This window comes from Protopterus annectens, chromosome 3.part1 (assembly GCF_019279795.1).
Source record: "Protopterus annectens isolate FY-2018-M chromosome 3.part1, PAN1.0, whole genome shotgun sequence".
Taxonomy (NCBI): domain Eukaryota; kingdom Metazoa; phylum Chordata; order Ceratodontiformes; family Protopteridae; genus Protopterus; species Protopterus annectens.
Window position 1 is genome coordinate 1,562,230,939 of NC_056732.1, and position 20,925 is coordinate 1,562,251,863.

The window sequence follows — 20,925 nt, forward strand, 5'->3', positions numbered from 1 at the left end:
TACATAAGAAAATTGTTACATTGGCTCAGGATATCCATGTCTATCAGGCTGGCCAGAGAGATGAGAAACTGCTTGTCTATGATACCAGGCTATTACTGTATGTTTCATTAGGGAAGGGAATGGGTTAATTTGACAGGACTGTGCTGGTAGTGTCTAGACTACAAGAATGACCTATAATTTGTGTAGGCTAAGGATCAGTAGAAAAGTTTGGAAGGGTTTCAATGACAGCTGCTTAAGAAAAAAACTGAGCTTGTAGGCTTTTGCGTCTATATAAGGGCACTGCTAATCGCATCTGTGTGAAGAGCAGCACCACGCAAAGAGGAAGCTTAAATAACAGCAAAGGGAAACATGTTTTAAGCTAACTACCAATCAGGAAAGCACACAATAAGCCTTCCACCAGCAATCCCCAATGCACATAGGTTAGATCAGCACACTTCTGCCAAAAAGGTGCAGAAACACCTACTTAATGTAGAATAGCTGGTTTGGAGTCCAAGTGTAAGAAGATCACACAAACAACCTACAACAGCCCTACAACTAACAGATGCAATGTAATACAGCGCAATTAACTACTTAAAGTAGCAGCAGACAATACATTTTTTTAAAACTGCTAAAGTACAGTTACAGTATATAAGAAAAGTACAAAATGATACTAAGAGCCCTTTTGTGTGCTTCCCAACTCAGATAGAACAGGTAAACACCTAATGCCACTAGATGAGTAATCCAAGTCCTCCTAATGTAAAAGCACAGTAAAGGAGTGTTCTGACTGAAGTGATACCACAAACAAACGTAAAAGATACAAAATGCTATCACAAAGATACAGATACAGTAGTGTACTTTAAACAACTTATAAAAGTATGATTATTAAATAAAAGTCTTTGATTTGTATAAATGAGCCAATAACCACGCAACTGTACAGAATTTATAAAGGAACTAAAAACAAGATGAGCTGATTAATAAGCCCTCCAGCCAATAAAACTACATACAGAAGTTTCAACTGTTTCCCCAACCTAAACAGACCAGGTTACCTCCCCAGTGCACTAGATGGAAAATCCATGGACCTCTTGATGTAAAAACAAGTGCTTTGTTCGAGAATAAGAAGTTATGTACCTACGATAACGTTCCATGTTAGTTGTCTTCTCGCCTTCTTTCTTGCTGGTTGGGTTCGGAGCCGACTCGGCCATCTACTAAAGCTCGAGAGCTATTTACTGGCTCGAGGCCTCCCCATATCTCACAATGCTTGGCGCTAGATACCCAGATCTCATTTGGCAGAGCTAACACCATAGAAAAATTTCAAGGACACCTGTCCAAACTACAAGGTTTACCTACAGTAGTAAAACACAGGAAGGACGTAACCCAGATAAGAATTAGCCAGAGGAAGAAGGCCTCAAAAAGGGACTCTTCTTGGTCTGTCCAGGCTAGGGGGATGGAGGGTGGGACGCAAGAAAGAAGGCGAGAAGAAGACAACTAACATGGAACGTTATGGTAGGTACATAACTTCTTAATGTTAAGTTGTCTATCTCGCCTTCATTCTTGCTGGTTGGGATTGCGTCCCTTGCACCTTAGTCCTGGGTGGCTCATCGGAACAGACTCTTGAGCACAGTGGAACCAAAATCAGCTCTACTCCTAGAGGCCATATCCAACTTATAATGTGAAATAAAAGTATGAGGAGTGGCCCATGTGGCTGCAGCACAAATAGATTCCATGGGTAGTCTTGCTTGAAAAGCTACCGAAGTAGCTAACGCTCTGGTGGAATGACCTTTAGGTTTAGAAGGGAGTTCATTATGTCTCAGTTGATAAATCAAAGTAATAATAGAGGACAACCACCTGGATAAGGTTACTTTAGAAACTGGCAGTCCCTGTTTGCCCTCAGCATAGGACAGGAAGAGTTGGTCTGATTGTCTTGTTTGCTTAGTCCTATCCAAATAAAAACGTAATTGCCTATGAACATCCAATTGGTGTAACTTTTGTTCAGCTTTGTTCGAATAGTTAGGAAAAAAGACAGGTAGATCAATAGCCTGATTCAAGTTTGTTTCGGAAGGTATCTTGAGCAGAAATGAAGGATTAGTCCTGAGTGAAACTCTATCCTTATGAAACACAAGGTAAGGAGGACGAATACAGAGGGCTTGAAGTTCCGAAACTCTCCTAGCTGAGGTGATGGCTACTAAAAAGAGAGTCTTCCAGGAGAATAATTTTAAGGAACAGGAAGCCGCAGGTTCAAAAGGAGGAAGAATCAAGGAAGCTAATATCAAGTTTAAATCCCACGGAGGCGGGGGGGGGGGGGGGGCTAAGCAAAATAGTCCCTTTAAGAAAGGCCTTGCAAAGCTTGTGGGACATGATGCTGGTTACTGACAGGCCAGCGTGGAAATTTGCAATAGCAGCTAATTGGACCCTAATGGTGGCAGAGGAGGAGCCAGCTTAAAAAAGTTCTGCTAAAAAATCTAGAACGTGATGGACAGAGGCTGTAAAGGGATCTATATTCCTAGCCTCTGCCCAGAAAGAGAAACGCTTCCACTTACTAGCATAAGTCTTCCTGGTGGTAGATTTGTGTGAAGAAAGGATGATTTCACGCACCGGCTGAGAAATATGTGGAAGCCTGGCTAAGGTTGGAAGTGGTGCAACCAAGCCGTGAGGTTGAGAGACTGAAGGCATCGGTACAGCCCGCCCGACTGATGGACCAAGAGGTCTGGCACTGGGTCCAGATTCCAAGGCTGCTCCAGCAGGTGACGATGCAGGAATGGGAACCAAATTTGTCGAGGCCAGTAAGGGGTAATGAGGATCATCCTGGATCCCAATGCAGTCGCCTTCTGAATTAGCTTGGGAATTAGGGGAAAAGGTGGGAATGCATACAGAAGACCCAAGGGCCAATTGTGAACTAGAGCATCTCTGGGGGAGTGGCCGGGAAGGGGGAAGAGAGTGAAGAAATTGTCACACTTGCTGTTGAGAGGAGTTGCAAAAAGGTCGCAGCAAGGTTGACCCGATCTGCGGAATATTTTGTCCGCTACTGACTGATTGAGAGACCACTCGTGAGGCATGAGAATAGCTCTGCTTAGCCTGTCCGCTATGACGTTGGACTTCCCGGGGATGTGCGTTGCTATCAGAAACCGTTGAGAGGAGATCGCCCACTGCCAGAGTCTGAGTGCTTCTCGACATATGGGATAGGACTTGGTTCCGCCCTGCTTGTTGATGTACCACACTACAGACATATTGTCTGTTTGAATTGAAATATTCCTGGTGGGTAGAGAGTCCTGAAAAGCTTGCAACGCTAAAAGCACCGCTCTCATCTCCAAGACATTTATGTGCAGGTGGTACTCTAGAGGTTGCCAAGTGCCCTGGACAGTCCTGCCCTGAAAATCCCCCCCCCCCACCCGATCAGGGAGGCATCCTTGGTCACTGTGGCAACAGGAGGAGGAAGAACAAACGGTCTGCCCTGGAGTACTAGAGGGGAGACCATCCACCAAGCCAGGTGGTCTTTGCATGACTGAGTGATTATTATCTTGTGAGACATCGGCAGTTGCTGAAAGGACCATTGGGTAAAAAGCATCCACTGAAGAATCCGCATGTGAAAACGAGCCAGGGGAACTATATGATTGCTGCTGCCATGAGACCCAATGTGTTTAGTACAAATCTGGCCTGAATCCTCTTGCACTGTAGTAAGACCTGCACATGCTGGTGAATGTCTGACACTCTGTCTAGAGGAAGTTTTGCGGACAGATCTTTTGTATTTAATCTTGCGCCTATAAAGGTTATAGACTGACAAGGCGACAATGCAGATTTTCAAAATTTATTGAGATACCTAGCTCAGAGCAAGTTTGGATGGTATAATCCCTGGCTCACAGCAGCTGATGCCTGGTGGAAGCAGTAAGGAGCCAGTCGTCTAGATATGGAAACACCTGGAATCCTCGTCGTCTCAGGTGAACCGTAACCACTGCCATGCATTTGGTGAACACCCTGGGGGCTGTTGTGAGACCAAAGGGCAGGGCTCTGAATTGATAGTGACTGGCTCCCAGCCAGAAGCGGAGAAACCTCCTGGAGCACCTGTCCATTTTGATATGGTAGTACGCATCTTGAAGGTCTATGGAGCACATCCAATTGTCCTGACCCAAAAAGGGTAGAATGGACTGAAGCGTGACCATCCGGAACTTTGTTCTTTGAACAGATTTGTTTAACCTGCTGAGATCCAAAATGGTCTCCAGTCCCCTGTCTTTTTTGGTACCAAAAAGAACTTGGAGTAAATTCCGGATCCTTGCTGGTCTGCTGGGACTGGCTGGATGGCCCTTTTTTCTAGCAGTTTTGAAATTTTTGGCACTGCTTGTTCCCTTAGAGCGGGTGGAACATCTGGAAGGGACTTGGTTGTTTGTACAGGGGTGTGGACAAAGGGGATTTTGTAAACCTCGGATATGATGGACCGTACCCATTTGTCTTGTGTGAGGAGTTGCCAGGCTTCTGGGTACAGTGACAATCTTCCCCCGACTCCCTCCGAAGGTGGACAGTCGGGCAGCCCCTCAGGGGTGCTGAAAGGGTTTGTCAGAGAAAGATTCTCTGCTACCCTGATTTTGCGGACCCCCTCTGCCTCTCGGGCGGTGTCTATTATTGTTCCCTCCCCTGCCTCTGGAGGGAAACTCACCACGTGTGTCAGCCACGACTCCCTGGGGTTTCCGAAACCACATTTTCCCACTCTTCTGACCTTTAGGGTATGGTCTAGAGGGAGTAGAAAAACAGACTCCCATGGCAGAGAGAGTCTTGCCTTCCTGCTCACACCTGGTAAGGGTATCCTTCACCTGTGGTCCAAACAGAGCCGAACCGTCGAAGTGGGTATTGGTGAAGGACGCCTTACAGGGTTCAGCAAAGTTACATAACCGCATCCAGGCATGTCTTCTCAAAGCCAAGCCTGTACCTGCGGCCCTACTCACACCATCGGCTGCATAAGAAATGAGCCGCATGGAGGAGTTGACGATTGAGTTAAGGGTCGCCAGCTGGGAGTTAATCTTATCTTGGTCCCCCGCAGCTGATGTATCCTGAAGGATATCACCCAGTTTCTTGAGAAGATCCCTTTGAAGGCGGGTGAAGTGGCACAGATAATTCAACGACAGCATGGAAAAAGTCACTGAGGAAAACATCCGCTTCCCGTACCTGTCCATTGTCCTAGACTCTTTATTAGGTGGATGGACAGGCACCGAAGGGTCAGCCAACTCCTTCTTCGTGGCTGCTGCCACCACCATGGCATCAACGGGGACACCTTTTGACAAAAATTGTTTGTTGGGTGGAGCTGTAATGAACTTAGTGGGCCTACGGGGAGTTGGTTCCACTGTGTCCGGGGCTGACCACGCCCTTCGAGCCACTACTTCCATGAGCGGGTCGAAGGGTGGAGACACCCAGGGGGTGGAAGGGCGAGAACCAAACGCGTCCAGGTATACTGACTCGTCCTCGGAAATGTTAAGGGCAGTCCAGTTTCCCCTCTGCTGGGATGTCTGAAAAAGAGACATCCTCAGAGGGGGATCTTGGGGACCCTTCTGAATCCTCCAAGTCGGTATCAGACGTGACTGACTCGGGGGAGTCAACATGTTTCCTCTTACATTTTCTCTTCCGAGGGGGCTCCTCTGAAAGATCAGGGGAGGCCTTGGAAGAGGAAGATATGCCCAATGGGGTGACCTGGAGCGTCTGTTCTCCACGCTTGTGGTCAGGAGGGTGGGTAGAGACCGATGCAGGCAGCATGGGGGGAGGAGCCGAAGGGACCGATCGAGGAGCCGACTCAGGAGTAAGCACGCTCCTCATGACCTTGAAGGTGCCCCTATCAGGCACAGCAGAAGGTCCCCGCTCCGAGGAGACGTGAACCCCTCCCGGCACTGAGAGGGATGGCTCCGAGGCCGATGTCGGGGCCTAGCTCACCTGCGCCGAAGCCCCGAGAGGGAGAATGGGGTCGGACAAGGGTCCGATGCCACTCCCCCCTCGGAGCGAATGAGGGAGTCCCGGCGCCCAGATCCCTCCAAGGAAGGAACCAATGAAGAGATCGGAGCCGATGAAGGAGCCGAAAGGTGTGGTATCAGCTCCGACATTTCCAAGATTCGAGCCCCAACCAGCTCCGGCTCCGAACGCAAAGGGGGAGTCGGAGGAGGAATTGCTGAAGACACCGGGACAGCCACAGTCTGTTGAGAAGGGCTGGTTAACATTTGGGCCGGGGCCTGCGATTTAAGGAGTCTACTGACCACCCTCTCCAAGTCATGATCTAAATGCTTGGAGGACCGAGAGGAGTGGGACCTATGGCTTCGTTCAGACTGAAGCAATGGTGACAGAAACACTCACACACCCGCACTAGTTAAGCTAACAATAATAACTACAAAAAAAACTATCACCACACTTAATAACAACAACAACTATCCTTAATAAAAATATACAAATACTATAAGGCTAAACACTACTCCTATTAAGTACCAAAGGGGTGGGGTTAGCCACTAAAGAGAAGAAACTTGGGGCGGGGGGGGGGGGGAGAGAAACTCTCTAACAAAAAAATGAGTTTCCTAGGTGGGATAAACTAGGGGATACACAGTCTAACTACACTAAAAGGGAAGACTATCTAAATATACTAAAAATACAAGGTAAAGTTTTAGCTAATAATACAAAAAAAAGGAATAATATGACCTGAGCCAGTAAAATCGCAACCTCGTAGCTGAAGCAGCAAACGAGATCTGTGTATCTAGCGCCAAGCATTGTGGGATATGGGGAGGCCTCGAGCCAGTAAATAGCTCTCGAGCTTTAGTAGATGGCCGAGTTGGAGCCGAGGATCGGCTCCGAACCCAACCAGCAAGAATGAAGGCGAGATAGACAACGTAACATTAAAAATACACTGCTTTACCCAACAGCCAGCTAGATAATGTATTCAGGGCAAGTAAATCAGTAGAACAGACAATGAAAGTAAAATGCACTTACAAGGAAAGGCAAATAAATAACTCAAAATATCAACAGCAGTGCAAAAGGGAAGGTATAATGTAAAACTACGGTGCTTTATCCAACAGCCAATGAATTCAGAGCAAGGAAATCAGTAGAACAGACTAATTAAAATGCATTTTTTCAATATAAGCACAAAGAAAGGTGGATAAATAATTCAAGATATCAACATCAGTGTAAAAGGGTGGAACTTATTAAGCTCAATTTACAGTAAGGGTGGGCAGCTTAAAATCACCCAGTTTAAAAAGCAGATCTATGAAGGGGAGAGTGGGTGTTAAAAACTAGCAGGGAATCACCAGCAGTGCTTTAGTTTATGCAGGCTTGAAATATTTTCAGAAAAGATAAAGGCCCAGAAATTCATTGTGTATTTAAGTATCACAAACAATTTAACCAGTGAAAAAATATATTATATCTGCAAGCCTAGCTAACTTAAGTATCTACCTCTCACATAGAACAATATAACACCATGCCAAGCAGAATTCTTAAAACAGAAAGAAAAATGGAGCAGATAAACAGAAAGCAGCGTTATTACTCACAGACAAGAAAATATAGGTTTACTTTCCTCACCCAGCAGGGAATCACCAGCAGTGCTTTTGTTTATACAATCTTAAAATCTTTTCAGAAAAAGACAAAGGCCCAGAAATTCACTGTGTTTAAGTATCACTCAAACAATTTAACCAGTGAAAAATCATGTGAAATGTGCAGCCTACCTAATTTAAGTGTCTGTCTCTCACACACAACAAAAGCACCAGGCCAAGCAGATTTGTTAAAACAGAAAACAAAATGGAGCAGGTAAAACAGAAAACGGCTTTATTACTCACAGACAAGAAGAGAAGTATTTTCTAAATAATATGAGTTCATCTTGGTAACCAGTTCCAGTCTGCAAACTGCACAACTGTTTTGTTCTTTGTGAAATGCAGTAAATGTAAGCAATCAAATTCAATAAGTAAGAATGGAAGGAGTAGAGAAGTAAGATGTCAGGCTCAAGAAGACATTCAAAAGAATGAACAAGGTAACTATAATAGTTAAATATGGTCTAAAGTGTAATGATAGTGAAGGAGAGAGAAACATGATGACAGGAGAGTATGCTACAGGTAATAATAAGAAAGGACAATACATGCTGTAAGATTACAAATGGATACAACTGGTATATTAGGATGGTCACGGACAGTGATAGGTGCACTCCAGGACCATATTAAAGTCTCTTTTGAAAAGTTAAGTAATTAACAATACACCAATTACTTTTAGAGTGCCTACATGTTGTTCATAAAGTTGTTGTTGTTGTGTCTTTCGGCTTTTCCCGGTTGGGGGTCGCCACAGCGGAACTCCGGTCCGCTAATGATTGGCAGTAGATTTTTACGTGCCGACTTACCTGGCCTGACGCACAACCTTCAACGAAAGAACGCCCATTCACGCACATCGCCACACAGAAGACGCTCTAACTGAGAATCGAACGGGGCAACGTCTTACTGTGAGGCGACAACACTACCGCAGCACTACCACCGCAGTCTACATGTTGTTCATAAAGTAAAAATAATATTCACATATAATCTTAGTTACGAAGCTGTACACAAGAATATGCAAGTTATGATTGTGTATATTGCTACCATGCAAGAAAAATCATTACTCAGTAAATGTAGATAACTTTTTCCAGATCATGAATATAACACAAAGGCAGTTGTGCAGTATTTAAATACCTTATCTGCTGCCTACTGTTTTAGGGCACTAGATTAATGACCTGCTCTAGCAGCTACATAATCAGATGCCTTGATATAAGCATCAACTAATTTCAGGTAAGGGACACTAGTGAAAAAAACTGCACCAAACTTTAACCAACTAAAAGTCCACCACACATATCCCAAAGAGCTAAAACCCCTGTGCATCCCACTACTCATCTAAAACTATATAGCTGGAGCTAGTATCACATACCAGAAGAAGAAGGTGGGTTTAATAGAGCATCTTCAACTTACACGCACAGTGTTGCCCTGCAGTATTAAGTAAGTATACAATTTCTTCATTTAAAGCACATAAGCTGGTAGTAACACATCTCAAGTGAATATATCCATTTGAATCTGCTTAAATTTTGTTAACTGCTTTTTATTTTATGTTTGTTTTCTGGGTTATAGCACTGATCAAACATGACCAGTTTCAGGCTCATCCCTGGTTGAAATAAAAACAAGTAACAACAAATAGCACATATAATAAGACAAACAGAGTAGCAGTATTTCAACCACAGTTATTATAGAAAGTTTACATTTTTGTTCTAAAACTAAACAGCAAAAGACTATGTACATATATTTACAATAAATATTTACATGATTAAGGGAGAAGGCTTCCTGTGCCTTATGTTCTGTTGTGTATAAAGCATGATTATACACCTCTCATATTTTGTGTAGAATTAAGTCCAGTCCTGTTTAGAAGGTGAACTTAACAGTAATGGTTTTATTCCTTATCATATGTTTACACATACCTTTACAATTCTATGCAATTGGAGTGCCTAAAGTAATAAATATGTGTATAACATTGAGAAATGAGAATAGTTTTGACTTTTCCATATATTTTCAAGCTAATTACAAAATTAGTTGAGTATATGTCTATAGCACATACCTGGACATGGTTGTGTACTACAGAACTGTTTTTCTTCTGATTCTCCTGTACATTCTGTCTTGTTTCTTGGTGCGCTGTTACAGAATCGGAACCTCCGCTGCACCCCCAGATCATTCACATCATAGAAGCATGTCTTGCTACATGAGGACCAGGGAGTCCACTCTGTCCAGGTACCTGGCTCCAAGTCATGCCCTGAAGAAAAAAGTAGACGAAATAGACAAAGTAGCTTAGAGTGTGATGTAATCATCACATACAATTTTTTTGTCAAATTTAATTTGAAATAACCATTTTATTATTATTTTCAAAAGACATAACACTGCATTACCAATCATGTTACCCTCTTGTGCAATATCTTTAGCTTGTCTATGCCATGTAAAAATAATGTCTGCTGCAAATACTGAATGCTCAAGAGTGAACACAAAAAGAGCAATATTTTTAGAATGAAGCGAAAAAGATTGAAAAAATATTTTTTGCATGGGGACAAGCCCCCTTGCACCCCCTTGATGATTATATACACATACTACAAGATCACCCTACAGCGGGGAAAGGACAAATTCCCAGTCTCCACTGTACCACAATCTTTCACCAGCAGGCCGTAAAATAAGAAAAAAATTGTTCAGTCTTTAGCATTTGCTCTTGCACATTCAAGGAAAAAAGAACATTTGAATATCGAGTGTGTGTAAACATATATGTCTGCAAATATAACTAGATACGTGTGGGTGTGTGTGTGTGTGTGTGTGTGTGTGTGTGTGTGTGTGTGTGTGTGTGTGTGTGTGTGTGTGTGTGTGCATGCGCGCGCCTATGGGTTATATTCCTCCACTGCAGAGTTTTTTTTTTCTATTCTTGGATATGTAGCATGGTCAGTTTAACTTCAGGAAATGGTTCTCTGCATATTACAGTTCTGGAAAATTCTCAACTTTTTCATTCTAAAGTTAAAGACAAATCAGAAAACAATCATGGAGAAAGATCCAAGTCATTTTTTAAGTACTGATATCCTTTACCTACAACACTGACAGACTACTAGGATATGCATTTTTTATAGAATAAAAAGCCTACTGTAATATCTTGCAATATAGGATGATTGCAATCAAGCAAGTTTGTCACAAAATGAAAGTTACACATGAATCGTAAGGATGGATCTGTGATGGTAGTGTCATATCCTTCACCTGTAAGACTAAGACTAGCAAGTACTTAGCCTGGCTCATAAAACATTCCTGGGCCACCCTAGCCTCTCCCCTTTAACCACAATGTGCAGTGGCTGAGAACTCAACTCCAGATCTTTTCAGATGTGCAAGCAGTTATTTATCTTAAGTATTAGTGGGAGTTTTCTTTTCTTTTTTGAAAAAGTGTGTCTTCTACAACTACCACGGCCGGCCTTAGGCATAGGCGAACTAGGCGCCTGCCTAGGGCGCCGTACAACCGGCCATGTAAAGGGCGGAATTTTATGTATTTATTTATTTATTTTAACGAATGTACTTTTGTTATTTTGCGATCTTCTCGGCACCCTGTCTCTGAGTGAAGGGTGCCAAGAAGATCGCAAAATAACAAAACCATAGGGCAAAGGGAAGGGGGAAGCGCCCTCCCACTTTTATAGCATCAGGCTGGCTTCAACAAGTTAAACAAATATGTATATATATTCTGCCATCACGCGTCAGTGAAGAGAGGGGTTAAGGTCATCATGCGTGCACGTGTGGCCGGTCAGACTCAAAACAAGGTAAGTGGAAGTGACAGTCTATGTGTAAGCCGTTCGTTTCTGTATGCGAGATAAAGTGTGTGCGGGTATGTGTTTGTATGTTCATAGGTAGGTACTAGGCTATCGGCCCTAGGGCCCATACAAGCCTAGCCAAAAAATTTACCCTGGCTTTTGCCACCCAAGAAAATTATTTTCCTGTACCCCTGTCGAGCAGAGCCACAGAAGTGATCCCCGGGGTGAATTTCCCATTTCCCATCCGGTCATCAAGATTTTTCTTGAAGAGTGCTAATGAGGAGCTCTGTTTGACATAGATAGGTAGTCTGTTACAGAGTATGGGAAGTCTCTGGGACAGGAATCTATCCCTCCAGCATGTTCTGTTTATTGTGGTGACAATGTTAAGGTCCCTAGAGTGTGTAGCTCGGAGGGATTGGGATTTCTTTAAGTGGAGCATGTCCAACAGCTCTGGGTTTGACATAGCTTTGTATGTTAGGCAGAGATCGCCCCTGAGTAGGCGATATGTGATGGAGTAAAGCTGTAGTTTTTTGAGAGGGTCTGCACAGGGCATATGTTTGAGGCCAGTAATCCTCTTTGTGAGGTATTTCTGTGGTCTTTCCAGTTGTTGTAGATGTCTTGTGAGGTACATACCAAAAGGGGCGTTGTACTCTATAATGGGTCTAATGAGTGATGAGTAGAGGGGAACAATAACCTCTTTTTTTCTGGATGAGAAACCTTTTGTGATGAGATGAGCCACGTAGAAGGATTTCCTGACCACTGTGGCGATGTCATTATCAAAGAAGAGATTACTGTCCACCTGTGTCCCAAGGTCTCTTATCACATTTTCGGCATTAAGTAGACTACCAGCTATGTGGTAGTTCATGGGTACAGAGTTTTTACCAAAGGGGATGATGTGCCTATTGGGGGTCGAGTAATTTAAATTAGTCGTTCTGTTACTATGAGTGTGTGTGTGTGTGTGTGTGTGTGTGTGTGTGTGTGTGTGTGTGTGTGTGTGTGTGTTACTTTGTGAGAGCATAGGTTCGTAGTCAATATCCGAAGAGTTTTCATTGCATTATAAATATACGTCTAGACAAGTCAAGAACTCATCTCTTTATCCAGTGACAATGACACTAAAATCTAACTACCATTTTTATTTGCAAATGTTTTAAGGCTTTCTGTTAAAAAATTACCAAAAACAGTGAACCGATCTAGTCAAATGTCCACTCTACGGCCCTCGACCCCCAATAGGCACAGACTTGTGAAATATACATTGGCAAAGCCACTTGGTAAAAGGAGCAGTAAAACAAAAACATACGACCTTAATGACAATGTCACAGACAATGTTTACAAAAACTCGGTAACCTGGAGATGAGCAGACTCCAAGCACGAGAGCAACAATGGGAGATAACGCAGGCAGCAGTAACAGATCACAATCTACAGGCAATAAAAGACAGTCTGGAAGACATAACCAGGTAAATGGGGATGATGCCAAGCATTGCTGATTGTTTAAGTAACATGCATGTACACTTGGGAAATTATTAGTATGAACCAGATGCTTCAGACATGGGTTGTAGGGGTTGCTTATACACAACACCGTGAATCATACTAGGCACTGTTGGTCTAAGGTCAGTTCTGTCTGTATGCATAAATAAGTAGGTCCCTAGCTACTGTTAAATATGATGGGTTTTCAGTTGTCTGGTTCCAGGTTACACAATTATTTTGGAATTAAGAAACTGCTCAACAACTCAGTGGCATTATGCAAAAAAGTTTCATTGAAGAAGTTGTTTGCATATAAAGTGGTTAATTGATAACGACACAGATAACATTATCATCTGAAACAAGAGGAATGTAAACCTGAGTAGATTATTAAAAGATGATGATATTAGCTGTGTACTCTCATGAAAAGATATCAATATCAGTGCATTATGAATCAAATGACAGAAATCTATAAAAGAAACTAAGACCTCTGCAACATGTTCACAAATAATATGTAGTAAATACAAACAAAGGAAATATTTGTAAGTAACATTTGTATTCATTTTCATGTTTGAATAGTGGTATAAATACCACGTTCCAGTCTCTCCTGCCAAGAGCAGGTCACGTGGTGATGGCCTTTGTTAACCTATGTGACCATGAGTATGCAAAACATTATCTTTAATAGTGTAATTTTTAAGAAAGGAGGTTTGCTAGAAAGGTATGCAGCGAGATTCTGTTGTGTGAATTTTTCTTTTGAAGTGCTAGGGAAAGTGTACATCTTAGGTTCATAGGTAGGTACTAGGCTATCTGCCCAAGGGCATTTATAAGCCTAGCAAGAGTGTGTTGTCTTTTGCCTCCCTTTTAGATTAGTTCCCTGGGCCTCTATCCAGCAGGGCCACTGATGTAATCCCAGGTGTAAATTTATGATTTCTCATCCACTCGTCAAGATTTCTCTTGAAGACAGTCAGTGAGGGGCTTTGCCTAACATAGATTGGGATTCTATTCCAGAGTGAGGGAAGTCTTTGGGACAGGAATCTGTCCCTCCAGCATGTCCTATTAATTGTTATGCTGAGGTTTAAATCCCTAGAGCGTGTGGCTCTAAGAGATTTGGTTTTCTTTAGGTGGAGCATGTCCATTAATTCAGGGTTAGACATGGCCTTGTACGTAAAGCAGAGGTCTCCTCTGAGAAGGCGGTAAGCAACCAAGTAGAGCTGGAGTTTCTTTAGCCTGGCTGCATAGGGCATCTGTTTGAGGCCCATGATCCTCTTGGTGAGGTACTTCTGGGGTCTTTCCAGCTGTTGCACGTGTCGAGTAAGGTCCATCCCAAATGGGGCATTGTACTCTATTATGGGCCTGATGAGCGATGAGTAGAGGGGCATAAGAACGTCTCTTGAGCTAGATGCGAACCCTTTTGTGATTAGGTGGGCTACATAGAAGGATTTTCTAACCTCTTTGGCAATGTGATTGTCAAAGGAGAGGTTGCTATCTACTTGTGTCCCTAAGTCCCTAATTACATCTTCTGTACTTAGTGGACTACCTCCTATGTGGTAGTTTGTGGGCACTTTGATCTTATCAAAGGGGATGACTATGCACTTTTTGGCATTTAGCTTAAGGTCATGATTCTGACACCAGGTATTCGTCTCCGTGAGACCCTTCTGGAGGATGTCTGTGTCAGCCGGGGAGTCGATTATGGCCCCCAGTTTGCAGTCATCTGCAAACTTGGTCAGCCACAGTCCTCCCATGCTTGCCTGTACCTCAAAGAAGTATATACCGAACAGAAGGGGTCCCAGGACTGAGCCCTGTGGGACACAACTTGCAACCGGTTTGGAGTCGGACATAGCACCCGCAACTCTTACCATGTGAGTTCTATCCATGAGTCAGTTTGCAACCCATCTCATGACATAGGGGTTAATGTTCAAGCTGGTGAGCTTATCTATAATGCTTGAGTGGGGAATGGAGTCGAAGGCCTTTGCTAGGTCCAGGTAGGCAGTGTGGACTACCTTTCCCTCATCTATGGCCTTGGTAACTTTTTCAAAGAAGTCGACCAGGTTTAGGAGGCAGGATCTGCCTTTAACAAAGCCGAATTGGGTAGGGTCCAGTGTCTGGGGGTTCCCAATGCCTCTGTTAATGAGTTCCATGATGATGCGCTCCATGACTTTGCAGACCAAGCTAGTCAGACTTATAGGGTGATAGTTCCCGGTGTCTGTTGTGGCACCACCTTTGTGGAGCGGGATAACTGTTGCTGTACGCCATTCTTTGGGTACATAGCCTGTGGTGAGGCTGAGTTTGAACAGTGAGTTTAGGTGAGGGGTTAGTTTGTTTTGGAGCTCGTGTAAGACGCAGCCTGGGATGCCATCCGGTCCCACTGATGCTGTGTTTTTTGCTTTGGAAAGGGCTGTTTTCTCCTGTGTGTCTGTGATGTCTGGGGCTCTACAATCTTCTGGAATGGACATGGGCCCTTTTGGGGTGAGGGGGGGTAAAGTTTGCACTGAACCCGTCAGCCATTATGTTGGTAATGTCAGTTGGTTCAGTGTATTTTTTGTCGTTTTGCACTAGCTCAGAGCATATCTAAGAGTTGCCACTTAGATTCTTGACATAGCTAAAGAAGGCTTTGTGATTATCTTTAGTGTCTTTGGCAATTTTTCTTTTGAAGTTGGCTTTGGATGATTTTATGAGGGATCATAGTTTCTTGCTGGTACTGATTAGGGATGCCTTCCCTTTTTGGGATTTTGCTCTATCCTGTAAGAGTTTCCTCCTTCTATTGTAGAGCTAGTTTATGGCCGGGGTCCACCAGACTGGTTTCCTCATTTTGGAGGAGTGAGTCTTTGTTTTGCTTGGGATGGCTCGATCCATGCATTCCTGTAGGTGCACATAGAAAGCATTTGTAAAGGATTCTGTGGTTTGGGCTGCATTATCCCTTAGCAATGGGGCTTTGAAACTTTCCACCTCGGTCCTGAGAAGTGTGAAGTTTGCTTTTGAAAAGTTTTTTACAGTGGTTTCACTGACTGGGGGTGGAGTCGGGATGTGGATGTCTAGTGTGATTAGTTTATGGTCTGATCTTACCAGCGACGGGTTTAACTCTGGTGTGGAACATTGATCTCCCATGTTGGTGATGATCAAGTCCAATATGTTGTCACCTCTCGTGGGAGTGGTAATCATTTGTTCCAGAGCATTTGAGTTTATAAACTCTAGGAAGTGTTGGGCAAAGGAGTTTGTACTTGAGTAATTTTCCCGGTCTATGTTTGAGTAGTTAAAATTACCCAATATCATGGTGTTGGGTAGGATCTTCATATTTTCCAGTGTTCTCAGGAATGCTGAGTGGGGGTCCAGAGACAAGGTGGGTGATCTATAACAGGCTACAAACTGAAAAGCAGTTTTGTCCACTGTTAGTTGCACATGGATGGTCTCCAAGGCCTCGTGCTGTGCTACTAGCCTGGAGGTGTGACAATCCTTGATGAAAATGGATACTCCCCCGCCTTTTGTACTTCAGTCCGGGATTAGGGGCCGAAAGGTATGGTAAGAGTTGTAGCCTGGTAGTGCTGGGGTGCTCTCTGCAGCCTCGAACCAGGTTTCTGTTACTGCACATATATTGATTCCCTCCTTACTGAGGAGTGCCTCGAGTGCGTGCATTTTGAGGTTTAGACTTCTGGCATTGAGTAGCATTACCCTCAGTTTTTGGTTGCTTGTGTTGTTTACGGAGGTGGGTTTGTCTTTTGAGCCTTGCCTAAAAAAGGCACTATGGGGGTGGCAAGGGCCTTGGCCAATATTCGAAAGCCCAAGGGCGACAGGTGCAAGCCGTCTCTGGCGAAGCAGCGAGGCTTGTCGAGCATGTCATCTCAGGCTAACAAACACTGGATCCCCTTTGAACGACACCAAAAGCTTAGCCAATTGTTAAAATTGACAATTTTATCTTTATACTGTGGCATCATTCTTGGTGAGGGCAAGATGCTACTCAGGGTCAGGGTCATACCGGCCTGGGCTACATGATCTGAGAGCTCCTCTATGTCTCTTTTCATGTAGTCCAGGGAGATACGTCTCAGGTCATTCACAACAACATGGACAATGACAGAGTCATATTTGTACCTGTTGTGGAGTGACCTGAGTGCTTGTGTTATGTGGCAGATCCTGGCACCCGACAGGCAGCTTACAGTGACCTTCTCCTTGTTCAGTCTAGTGAGTGGGACGTCAGTGTGCCTGACAATAAAGTCACCTATTACTAGTGTATTGGGTGTGTTGTTTAGCCTTAAGGGCTGTGATTGCATGGCACACTGACTTTGTGAAGTATGTGATATGTGGTTGTTGTTGGGCGTGGAGGTTGCTTGGATGTCTGCTTTGCAGGTCTCTGCTGCTTTGGCAGATTTCTATTTAGAGCCTCCGAGTATGTTTTTGTGTTTTTATGTGTGTTATTGTCTGGTGCAGAAATGATTGGTCTATGTGAGACTGGTAGTGTGGTGCAAGTGTTTGCCTTCTCCTCATGACTGACTGTTGCAGTCTTGGGTTGAGAGAGCTTTGCCTCCAGCCTGGCTGTAAAGTTGCATCTCTCGCATACATTTGCATTTGTTGGAAGGAGGAGAGGGTTGTCTGTGTACATGAGGCAATTGTAACATTGCCTCAGGATGCCCAGATTCACCAGCTGGACTGGAGAGTACACTTGAAACTGCCCTTTGGACATGCCTGCACAGATAAAGTGAAGTTATACTGATTGTCCGGTTAGGGACAAATAGAGAGCCCTGTACTTCTGTATAGTATAGGGGGGTAGTGCTAGCATTTATTGGTGCTTACTAGGAGATTTGGGCAAGTGCTGGACTTAAAAAGAACTGGTTTGAGTGCTTAAGTTAAAAGTTTGACCTGTTCCTAGGGAAAAATTGAAGAGCAGACTTTGTGGCGTCAGGAATAGTTTAACCTTAGCTAAATGGCGCTGTGCGGAGGTGCAAAACTGCACAAATGCGGGTTTTAAGGCAGGGAGATGAAAGAGATAGAAATTAGCTCAAAACGGCCAATAAACTACTAGTTGCTGGGTTGAGACCACTCCTTTAGGGACAGATAGGCTGCTCAAAGCTCCCCACTCTCACTAGTGAACAGAGAAACTTCCTCCTATCCAAGTAAGGATATGGGCAACACTGGAACTTGTACCACAGCCCTGAATTCAGCAGAACCTGAAAACTGGACTAGACTAGCTTAGAAAAGGCGGGAAAAAGAATATTTTTGGTGGATAATATGAAAATCTGCAACATAACTGATGAGCAGTATGAAGTGGTATGAATAAGGAGATTGGCAAAGTCTGAAGAATGGCCAGAATACAAAGAAATGTGGAATAATATATGTTTGTGAACAAAACCCAGGAAAAGGTACTAAAATAGTAATATCAGATATTTAAGCAAAAACCCATGTTTGGGTGTGGGTATCACAAGATTAACCCACAGATGGCATTATTTCAGAAAGAAATTGTTTACCTTTATTAAATAATGTATTTGTATAATGGCGGTGTAGTGTTCGTTTGCGTTCTTCGATGTTTGCTGATGTACTGTGGATGCATATGGAACTTATGTTCCCACGCATGCATAGTACATTTGTTTATTTATTTTTATTTATTTATTTTACATTTGTTAACCAGGTTAGTCTGGCTGAGCTTTTGACTCATTTTCAGCAGAAACCTGGGGAGAAAAGCTCCTCAGGACTAGAAAACAATTTGTTAAATTTTAGTAACATAGTAGTAACAATCACTTATAGGATCTTCCAAGCAGAGACTTGGAGAGAAAAAAAGCTCCTCGGGCAATTAAATTATACAGAGTAGTAAAATTGGCAGACAAGTATGTGAGTTGTTACAAACAAGGTTTTAAACAATTAGCAGAAGAAAATGTGACTAGTTACAATATTATTTAAGCTGCTTAGAGTAAAATGAGTTAATAGTTAGGCAGATGCTTATTTAAAGTATGTACGATCTAGCTGTATAGGAGTTTAAAAACAAGAAAGGAAAGTAAGAATGGCTAGTAGGAGATGTAGGGGAGGTAGAGTATAGGAGACAGACTAGACAGGTAGGTTGTTTTGAGACTGTAAGAATTAAAAGTTTTTGGAGATAGAGGAAGGGAAGAGGTAGAAGAGGCAGGGGAATAGTGTTAGAGATACATTAAGGGTGAGGTGGTGAAATAGGTGAAAGGATGGTGGCTTCTGGGTGGTTGGCTACAGTGGCAAGACCACTTTGTTTTTAGGTATTCCCTTGTGGTTAATTTGACACTTTTGCTATACTGGAGGGATTTTATTTCCAAGGGGAGTTGGTTCCAGGATGTAGCTGGGTTATAGTTATAGAGAAGGCAGTCTATTTTGGTTTTGGGTTTGTAGATGAACTACATTACAAGGTATCTTTTTTTCCCTATGCATTTAAATAATTTAAGGAAATGACTGGAGTGGCTTTCTTGGGGAATGACTCTGTGGCTGTGGCTCAAATAGGGGTGTTTCATGGGTGTGGGTGGTGCTTAAGGGGCACCGGAGCACTACTTCGCTTAGGGTGCCATTTCAGCTAAGGCTGGCCCTGACAACTACATTCAAGGTCAGTTCATTTCCATTTTATTTTTGGAACTCTCGTCCTGTCAGAACAAAATGCTTGCTTATTCATAATTCCCTTCCCTGCTTCTTTTGGCACCATTTTAATGTCTGCTTCCTTTGCTTTATCAGTTAGATTTCTTATCCCTAACCCTTTCTCTTTAGTTTGTAACTAAACTTACTTTGGAAAGAAAAGTTTACAGAGCAGTTAGTAAGGGTCTCAAATGTTTTTTTTTTTTTTTCTGCAGTTTATCTAGTCTAGATTTGCGTATGTTTCTGCTAGAAATGTTTTCAGTTCTTACTCCTTATGTACTGATGTCTGATATATTACTTTTTTTCCTTTGCAGAGCAAAATCACCTGATATTTTCCAGGCAGTTTGACTTATTCTAAAGTTACGTTTTATTCTAGGACTGACAGCTAATTAGGCAGTTTTATTTATAATGTGATATGTTTACTAGTCTCTCTCATACAACTCAGAATTGGCTCCATGCTGTATTCTGTTTTCATGCTAAGACTTTTGGTATTCATTTCCTGGACAGACCAGAGAAAGGTGAGATCACGGGGAAAGGATTAGCTTCTTGAGAAACTACAGATTTGAGATTTGCTGAAGGGATCAACTGCGGGGAAGACGTGCCCATCAGGACTGCAAAAGGTTTATAGTTATCTTGAGTGACTGAGACCTGTCTGATCTATTTCTTTTTTAGGCCAAGTTGCAGAAAGTGACTGCTACTGCAAATTAATGTGTTGGTTAACATGGTTGACTCCATAAGCAATATATGTGTATGTATGTATGTCATCTTCTAGCCTGACCACTAAAACAACTTTAAATTTCCAAGTTTTCTTTTATTGGAGAATGTGAGTAATTTTAGATCTATCAATGAAAAATAAGCATACTTCAAAGGCAGCTTGCAAACAGACTATCACAAAATTCAAAACACTGTCCTTCCTTTCCCCCATAATGCCTTTTTTAGGCAATGCCAAATTGAAAGTACTTCTCACATAGCAAATCAAAACCAAGAAAATCTAAATGTGTTATTGCTCAATGCTAAGAGTCTAAATAAACAACTTTACTCCCTACAAGCTCTCCTCATTTGCTATGTTATAGTTATAGAGAAGGCAGTCTATTTTGGTTTTGGGTTTGTAGATGAACTACATTACAAGGTATCTTTTTTTCCCTATGCATTTAAATAATTTAAGGAAATGACTGGAGTGGCTTTCTTGGGGAATGACTCTGTGGCTGTGGCTCAAATAGGGGTGTTTCATGGGTGTGGGTGGTGCTTAAGGGGCACCGGAGCACTACTTCGCTTAGGGCGCCATTTCAGCTAAGGCTGGCCCTGACAACTACATTCAAGGTCAGTTCATTTCCATTTTATTTTTGGAACTCTCGTCCTGTCAGAACAAAATGCTTGCTTATTCATAATTCCCTTCCCTGCTTCTTTTGGCACCATTTTAATGTCTGCTTCCTTTGCTTTATCAGTTAGATTTCTTATCCCTAACCCTTTCTCTTTAGTTTGTAACTAAACTTACTTTGGAAAGAAACGTTTACAGAGCAGTTAGTAAGGGTCTCAAATGTTTTTTTTTTTTTTTCTGCAGTTTATCTAGTCTAGATTTGCGTATGTTTCTGCTAGAAATGTTTACAGTTCTTACTCCTTATGTACTGATGTCTGATATA

At 42.9% G+C, this 20,925-nt stretch overlaps 1 protein-coding gene across 1 annotated transcript in view; it reads right to left on the minus strand.

The window, feature by feature from the left end:
* The window catches only part of LOC122797804 (SCO-spondin-like), a 4,708,783-nt gene that overhangs the window by 2,144,110 nt on the left and 2,543,748 nt on the right, over positions 1 to 20,925 (minus strand). The window contains exon 61 of the mRNA XM_044066325.1: positions 9,550 to 9,741. Coding sequence (XP_043922260.1) covers positions 9,550 to 9,741 — 192 coding nt within the window. The remainder of the gene's footprint in view (positions 1 to 9,549; positions 9,742 to 20,925) is intronic.